Here is an 8,839-nt window from a genome sequence, read left to right as displayed (position 1 = left end):
AACATGCCATCAGGAAAATGTGCCATACAAGGGCAGGGCCCAGCAAAGAGCCCATGGAATATAGGGTTATTTTTAACATTAGTTGTTGGTACCTGCAGGAGCCACGTGAAGGCTTCCACCTGGCTTCTCCCCACCCGGCTAGAGGCCACTGCCTAAAGAAGGGCTTTAGGTCTGCCTTTTCTGTCTGCGTATATGACTTCCTGCTATTTTCCCTTTAACGACTGACTCATTAAAGGGAAAATAGCTAGCAGCCCTTTGTTGCCCTTATATATAGTACTCTTTTTTGACAAAGGAAGCCTGGATCCTAAATATTTGGATGTCCGTATTCTTTTTTCTTTTCTGGGTGTTTTTTTTTTTTTAATGTTTATTTGTTATTGAGAGAGAGAGAGAGAGAGAGAGCAGGTGAGGGACAGAGAGAGAGGGAGACACAGAACCTGAAGCAGGCTCCAGGCTCTGAGCTGTCAGCACAGAGCTGGTCGCGGGGCTTGACCTCACGGACTGCGAGATCATGACCTGAGCTGAAGTCGGGCGTTTAACTGACTGAGCCACCCAGGCACCTGTCCTTGGTGGTTTCATATTTTATTTTTGGAAAATGTAGAGCATTAACATGGTCTGAAAACTCAAAAATATATGAAATCTTATTATTAGAGAAATGTCCTTCCCTCTCTTAACTCTCTTTTGAGTCTGGGAGCATGCATTTTCCATCCCTGCCTGGTAATCTCTCTCTTGTGGAAAAGTCACAAGGCTCTTGGTGCCCTTGCTCAGTGTAAGGAGAGGAGAGGGGAAGAGCCCCAGGTTCCACGGAACCTGGTCAGAAAGCCCCAGGTTCCACGGAACCACTAATCCTGCACTGAACCCCAGGGGCGCCTGGGTGGCTCAGTCAGTTGAGCCTCTAACTTCAGCTCAGGTCACAGTCTCGCAGTTCATGGGTTAGAGCCCCGAATCGGGCTCTGTGCTGACAGCTTGGAGCCTGGAGCCTGCTTCCGATTCTGTGTCTTCCTCTCTCGCTCTCTCTCCCCCTCCCCCTGCTCACACTCTGTCTTTCTCTCTCTCTCAAAAATAAATAAACATTAAAAAATTTTTTTTAAAAACCCTGCACTGAACCCCAAGTTCGGTTGCCCAGTTGCTTGAAAGGCCAATACTCAAGAGACAGTTTAGATCAGAAAGGAATCTCAGCTTTATTCAGGAGGCTGTACATCTGGGGAGAAGCTGAGCACTTGTCCAAGATTTCTGCTTGGCCCAGGGCTTTGTTTTGTTTTGTTTTTTTAAATTTTTTAAATGTTTATTTTATTTTTGAGACAGAGAGAGACAGAACATGAGTGGGGGAGGGGAAGAGAGAGAGGGAGACACAGAATCCAAAGCAGGCTCCAGGCTCTGAGCTGTCAGCACACAGCCTGATGCAGGGCTCGAACTCTTCAAACATGAGATCATGACCTGAGTTGAAGTCAATGCTCAACCAACTGAGCCACCCAGGCGCCCCTGGCCCAGTGTATTTTAAAGAGGTTTAGGGATGAGTAAAGGCAGTGAAATAGTCTGTAACTTTTCTTTCTTTCTTTCTTTCTTTCTTTCTTTCTTTCTTTCTTTCTTCTTTCTATTTTATTTTAAAGTAATCTCTACATCCAACATGGGGCTCAAACTCACAACCCTGAGATCAAGAGTCGCATACTCCACTGACTGTGCCAGCCAGGCACCCCTGTAACATTTCTTGATTACATGTGGAGTCAATGGTGCCAGCGACAAATATCACCTCTGTGCTCATGGGTTGTACGAGGGGCTCCAGTTTCTGTTCTGTGATGTGCAGGACTCTGTTCTTTCTGCAAAGGAGGGCAAGATCCACAGCTACACAAAGGGAAGTCAGGAAAATCATTTGTGTGACCTAAAAAAAAGAAGAGCATTTTACTAAAAGAAAAAAAAAATTGCTAGGCTAATTATAAATTGAGGTGGCTTCAAACAGATTTGCTGACCTCTGTAGCACAGGAAAATTCTGGTCCTTCTCTCCTCAAGGCCAGTTATCTGTCTGCTATGGATCAAAGGACTTAGGTCAGCAAATAAGCTGTGTGTTAACTTGAAGGCAGTTAACCCTTAAGACCAGCTGGAGTGCTGTTTACAACTCCTCTAGAAAACTTCTCTGGCCAGGGACTCCACTTTAAACACTAACAAGGGAGCAGAACTTTATGGGGGAGATTTCTTCCATAATCTGCCTTTCTGGGTTTTGGTGGAGAAAGAAGAGAGCGTCTGGGGAGAGCTGATTATCCTACATCTGATGTCATCATTTTCTCAATTCAGCAAGACTTTTAATCTTCCTGGATAACCCCCTCCAATGTCATGCCACCTGAGATATGGCTATCTAGTGCTACGGATAGGGATCAAGAAATATCCTCTATGATATAAGGGAGAAGCAAGTGCAGAATATCAAAGCTCTCCAAAACTATTTCCTTCTTCTGCATCCATCAACAAAAATGTTTCTAAAGCTTGTGCATGTAATATTCTCTTATGATGTTTAAAGCCTATCTATATCTACTGTAATATTCCTTTACCATTATAAAGTTGTTAGTTTTTTCCCTTTTGTCTTGGCCATATTTACCAATGTTAGACTCATTTATATATCTTTTATATTTTTGTCAATTATAGTTATTTTTATTTCTGTTCATTACATTGTCTTTAGTGCTGTCTTCCTTCTACTGTCTTCAGTAAAATTAGGAGAATGCATAGTTTAATTTAAAAATTTTTTTTTCAGTTTAAAATTATTCCATAAAATCTGTTAAATCAGGCAGCCTGACGACGTTATTCATATCCTCTATATTTTACCTATTTTTGTGAACTGAGTGGCATTCTCACAGAGAAATCTGTTAACATCCATCTTGTGTCCTTATATTTCCCAAAGCTTTTTGTGTATAAAGAGACAACTGTCAGTTCAAACCTTACAGGGTTGAGCCATTAACATGAACGGATAAACCTGGTTTCACGAAGGCTGTTATGAATTAGGGGGTGCCTGCCCTAGTCAATGGAGTTGACATTACCTGGCTCCATAAACCATTTATTATGGGAGAACAGTGGTCACACCATAGAATTTTCGAATTAAAAAAATTTTTTTTAATGTTTATTTATTTTTGAGACAGAGAGAGACAGAGCATGAACGGGGGAGGGTCAGAGAGAGGGAGACACAGAATCTGAAGCGGGCTACAGGCTCTGAGCTGTCAACACAGAGCTGACGCAGGGCTCGAACTCACGGACTGTGAGATCATGACCTGAGCCAAAGTCGGATGCTTCACCGACTGAGCACCCAGGCGCCCCAGCATTTTCTAATTTTTAAAAAGAAACAAAAACTTTCAGATCATGTAAAAGTTGGCAGAGAATCTAAAATATTTAAACTACAGAGTGGGAAAAGGAAGTGAAATATTGGGACCATAAACTTACCGTTTCCTACCCTTGGGTAGCCTATGTTTAGAAAACTGTCATTCATAAATGTGCATCCACATACCCTAAATGAAATGCTAGCAAATCGTATACTCTTGGAAGAGAACTAGATTCCTCTTTCAGAGTAGTTCGACTCAATATTTGTACATCCAATAATATGAAGTAGGATTTTGCAAAGAGGAGTAAAGGTGAAATTTGTTAATAATGAATTTGCCATGCTAAAGAAAATAATGCACATATTATTTCTCTCTAGATCATCTGGCTTTGAATAAAACAAGCTCCTTCTGGGCATTGACATTATGGCTTCTTGTGAGTTTGTAGTGGAGATTCTCTTTCTCTTCCAGACTGGAACTGGGCTCCTAGGGAATTCCTTACTCCTTTATTTCTATGTGTTGACTTTGTTCACTAAACACGCTCAGAGACGTACAGACCTAATTCTCAACCATTTGGCCTTAGCCAACTTTCTGATCCTTTTCTCTAGGGGAATCCCTCAGACACTGGCTGCTTTTTGTTTGGACAATTTCCTGGGAGAAGCTATGTGTAAGATTGTGTTTTATACTCACAGGGTGGCCCGAGGGGTTTCTCTCTGCACCACCTGCCTTTTGAGTGGCTTCCAGGCTATTACTATTAGTCTTAACAATCCCAGGTGGGCAGAACTCAAACTGAGAGCTCCTAAGTTTGTTCAACCCTCCTGTTGCCTCTGTTGGATTCTTCATCTCCTGATAAATATTGTCGTGCCAGTGAAAGTGACTCACCCAGGGAGTACTAGAAACATTACAAAAAGGGATTTTGGATTGTGTTCTGTCAAAGGGTCCAATTCATTCGTAAGCTCACTCTGTGCATTCCTGTTTACCTTCCTTGATATTTTGTGTTTGGGACCCATGGGTTGGGCCAGTGTCTCCATAGTGCTCTTCCTGCAAAGACATAAGCAGAGAGTCCAATACCTTCACCACACCAGTCTCTCTCCCAGAGCCTCCCGAGAGACCGCTGCCACTTTTACTGTCCTGCTTCTAGTGAGCTTGTTTCTTTCCTTTTACTTTCTGTCCTCCCTCTTATCACTCTATATTACTTGCTTTGTCAACCCAAGCCTGCAGCTGGTGAACATCGGTACATTCCTTTCTGCTTGTTTTCCAGCTTCCAGCCCCTATGTGCTCATCAGCCATGAAATTAAAGGCTTTGTCAGTTGTAAGACAAAAATCTCCAAATAGTCCGTTTACAAACAGCTACCCTTCATTCCACAATTTTTTTGAGTACAAAATATTCGGCAACTGTGAGTCTAACTGTGGCCTCATTTAAAATATATCCTGGTTATGTTTCAATGTGAGATTTGTCTCGTGGTTTAATTTTCTAAATGCATTTATTTTCTTGTTGAATATTGCCTTCCAATGTAGCAAAGTATGTTCTATTCTCTGCAGAAACTGCATAACCCAAGAAAAATGGGCTCACTTATATTGACACTTGGCTTCACCCTAATGACATGGCAGGACCTATATAATAACCTTAATAGGAGACCCACTGGATACTCTTTGTGCCCTACCACACATGATCTGAATTCGCTTTTAAAGGCCTCATCTTTTGATATGAATCAGCCAAAGGCCAGCAGCCATTTGAAGAAACATTCTACCTTGATAGAAAAACACAGGGATGGGGGGGGGGGGAAGTAACATGGAAAAACCAAAGCATATTAAGGAAGTAGACTAAAGTCCTGCAATTTGTAAGTAATATCATTGTTGAGATATGAAATTCCACTGCATGCATGAAGCAAGGATAGGATGCTATTAAAATGAATGATAGAAGACTAAAATGAGCTTTTGGGAATCAGGACCATGACAGAAGAAAGTACTCAGGCAGAGGGGTTGGAAGGTAATATGAAGCAACCTCTAGGAAATTGGAAGAAGGGGAAAGAACACTGGAAACATTAGAAAAACAGCAAAACTTTACTGGATGAATAATAGCGCTGGGAGAAAGAAATGTAAATGTGGAGAGGAGAATAACATCAAAGAAATTCTACAAGATGGTTTGTCACATCCATTAACAGACTAACGAGGCCTATTTGTTTAATGGGAAAAGGATCAAAATAAGCCCATATCTAAATTTTAAAATATTGGAGAGACTAATATTCTATAGTTCCATCCATGGCATTGCAAGTGGCAAGCTTTCATTCTTTTTTATGGCTGAGTAGTATTCCGTTGTATGTATTTCACTTATGTGGAATTTAAGAAACAAATGAATATTGGGGGGAAATAAAGAGAGGCAAAGCAAGAAACAGACTTGTAACTATAGAGAACAAATTGATGGTTTGCTTGGGGGGGCAGTGGACTGGGGATGGGTTAAATGGGGGATGGGTATTAAGGAGGGCACTTGTGATGAACACTGGGTATTATATATGAGTGATGAATCACTAGCTTCTACACCTCAAACTAATCTTGCACTGTATGTGAACTAAATGGAATTTGAATAAAAACTTGGATGAGAAAAAAGTATTGGAGAGAAATAACAACTTCCTAAAGATTCTGGAGAGCAAACAACTGGTCATATCCAAAGGGAGGAAAATCAAAATGGCCTCAGGTTTCTAAAGAGCAACATTGAAAACTGGGATGTGATGGAACAATGCTGTCAAACTTCTGAGATAATGATTTACAAACTCAAATTGGATACCTGTCAAACTAAATTAAAAAAAAAATTTTAACGTTTATTTATTATTGAGAGACAGAGAGAGACAGAGCATGAGTGTGGGAGGGGCAGAAAGAGGGGGAGACACAGAATCCAAAGCAGGCTCCAGGCTCTGAGCTGCCAGCACAGAACCAAATACGGGGCTCGGACTCACAAACCGCCAGATCATGGCCTGAGCTGAAGTAGGACGCTTAACCAACTGAGCCACCCAGGTGCCCCTCAAACTAAATTTTTTTAATGTTTATTTTTTAGAGAGAGAGAGAGAGCACAAGCAGGGGAAGGGCAGAGAGAGAGGGAGACAGAATTCGAACCAGGCTCCAGGCTCTGAGCTGTCAGCACAGAGCCTGACATGGGGCTGCAACCCACAAACCGAGGGATTATGATCTGGGTTGAAGTCCTACACTCAGCCGACTGAGCCACCCAAGCGCCCTGGATGCCTGTCAAACTAAACTCAGGGATGATATAAAAAAAAGGTGTTTTCAGGGGCGCCTGGGTGGCTCAGTCGGTTAAGCGTCCGACTTTTGCTTAGGTCATGATCTCACGGTCCGTGAGTTCGAGCCCCATGTCGGGCTCTGTACGGACAGCTCAGAGCCTGGTCAGATTCTGTGTCTCCCTCTCTCTCTCTGACCCTTCCCCGTTCATGCTCTGTCTCTCTTGGTCTCAAAAATAAATAAATGTTAGAATTTTGTTTTAATTTCTAAAAAAAATAAAGGTATTTTCAGGAAGGCAAGGTCTCAAAATACTCTATTAATGCTTTCCCAGGAATTACTGAAGGCCAAACTCTGTAAAGAAAGTAAGTGAAAAAGGGGGCGCCTGGGTGGCTCAGGGGGTTAAGCGTCTGACCTCGGCTCAGGTCATGATCTCGTGGTGTGTGGGTTCAAGCCTCTCATCGGGCTCTGTGCTGACAGCTCAGAGCCTGGAGCCTGCTTCCGATTCTGTGTCTCCCTCTCTCTCTGCCCCTCCCCCGTTCATGCTCTGTCTCTCTCTGTCCCAAAAATAAATAAAAAACGTTGAAAAAAAAAAAAGAAATAAACATTAAACAATTAAAAAAAAAAGAAAGTAAGGGAAAAAGAAGAAAATATGGATCCCTAGAAACTGGAGATTCAACGATATGAGGTAATGAGATCTGTTCAGTGGTAGAGAAAGGAAAGCCTAGGTTGACAGCTGTATAGCCAGTCTAGAGATTACATAGTCCAGTTGGTGGCAGAGGAATGTACTAAAGAAGAAAATTAAACTGATAGAATTCCTGATGGGTTCCACTGAAAATTTGGGAATGAATAAAGAGTTTGTACACGGAGAAGCCAAGTATATTAAAACACACGAATTCTAATTTGGGGAAGTTAAAATTGGTATGAGAATACAAATTTAACATGAAACGTCACATAGCTCAGCGGTTAATGGTCGTAATGTATAAACACTGATGATTTACTTGATCAAAATAGATGTATTTAAGCTAGTGTGGAGGGTTTGTTTGCTCTTCCGTCAAATGAATCTCTAAATGATACACTGGCAAATATTATGGAAATATATTAGGTACGCCCGACTCCCAGGGGCAGTCCTGTGAGCGGGATCGGGAGTTCCCTGTCTCCCTCTCCACTTCCAGCGGGAAGTCACTAAGGACTAACACCTTTTCATCAGATTTCCTCTGATTTACCCTGAAGTGTATGTGAGAAGGATGTGCACTGCCAAGAGATGTGGAATTAGGTCCCAGACTCCAGCTATTATCTTCCTCTATGAGAATGAGATAAAGGGGGAAAGTTGCCAACGTGTCATGCTAGTCTGAAACTTTTCAAAGTGTTCAGATTGCAACAGAACTGCTGAACAATTACAGAATAATCCATGACACAAGAGTTACCTGGAACAAGTGTCCCTGGGGCAGCTAGAGAAGTTATTCCGTTTTTTCAAGGTCACTTGTGGGGGCAAAGTCTGGCAAAAAAAAAAAAAAAAAAAGTGGAACAAATTCAATGGGAAACAACCCTTGATCCTGAGGAAGACTTGAACAAAGAAGATGGCAAGAGACTTGCCGAAGAAAGAGAATCATGGGGCGCCTGGGTGGCTCAGTTGGTTAAATGTCTGACTTCGGCTCAGGTCATTATCGCGTGGTTCATGAGTTTGAGCCCCACATCTGTGCTGACAGCCCAGAGCCTGGAGCCTGCTTCCGATTCTGTGTCTCCCTCTCTCTCTGCCCCTCCCCTGCTCGTGTTCTGTCTCTCTCTCTCAAAAATAACTAAACATGTGAAAACAAACAAACAAAGAAAGAGCATCATATATGAGCTTTCTGAGAAAAGCTAGAAGAAGGATGATTCAAATTTTGTTTATGACATTGAAGTTGAGTTCCCACAGGATGAACAACTGCAGTCTTGTGGCTGGGACACAGAGTAAGCTGATGAATTCTGCTATATAAAAACCTCAAAAAAATATATTGGGCTGGCAGAAAATCTATGTGTATACAAAAAAGTGTATGAACGCGGTTCTAGCAAAATCCATTAAAGAACACTAAATGAACGTGTTGGGTCATGTTTGGATTGACCATGTTACTTTTCAAAACTGGGACATGTAGAGTATCTACTATTTAGATGCATGAAGAAAATAAGGAAAACAAAATATAGGAATCTGCATTTAAGGAGCTTACAATCTTGGGATGAGCACTGGGTGTTGTATGGAAACCAATCTGACAATAAATTATATTTAATAAAAAAAAAGGAGCTTACAATCTAATTGCAAGATAAGCAAAAAACTTGTGAAAAGC

General features: G+C 41.7%; 1 protein-coding gene and 1 pseudogene across 1 annotated transcript; both read left to right on the top strand.

The window, feature by feature from the left end:
- Positions 1-3,716: 3,716 nt before the first annotated feature.
- Positions 3,717-4,625, top strand: LOC125915249 (vomeronasal type-1 receptor 1). The gene has a single exon (XM_049620972.1). It carries the CDS (start codon positions 3,717-3,719, stop codon positions 4,623-4,625), a length of 909 nt encoding a protein of 302 aa, XP_049476929.1.
- Positions 4,626-5,243: 618 nt separating this feature from the next.
- Positions 5,244-8,580, top strand: LOC125916151 (centrosomal protein of 19 kDa-like; annotated as a pseudogene).
- Positions 8,581-8,839: the final 259 nt, after the last annotated feature.

Source organism: Panthera uncia, assembly GCF_023721935.1.
Source record: "Panthera uncia isolate 11264 chromosome E2 unlocalized genomic scaffold, Puncia_PCG_1.0 HiC_scaffold_19, whole genome shotgun sequence".
NCBI lineage: Eukaryota > Metazoa > Chordata > Mammalia > Carnivora > Felidae > Panthera > Panthera uncia.
Note: the sequence above shows the minus strand (reverse complement) of the source record. Positions and strands in the feature narration are given on the sequence as shown.

Excerpts from the sequence above, each read along its gene's own strand:
- LOC125915249 (XM_049620972.1), top strand. The coding sequence starts at position 3,717 with ATGGCTTCTTGTGAGTTTGTAGTGGAGATTCTCTTTCTCTTCCAGACT.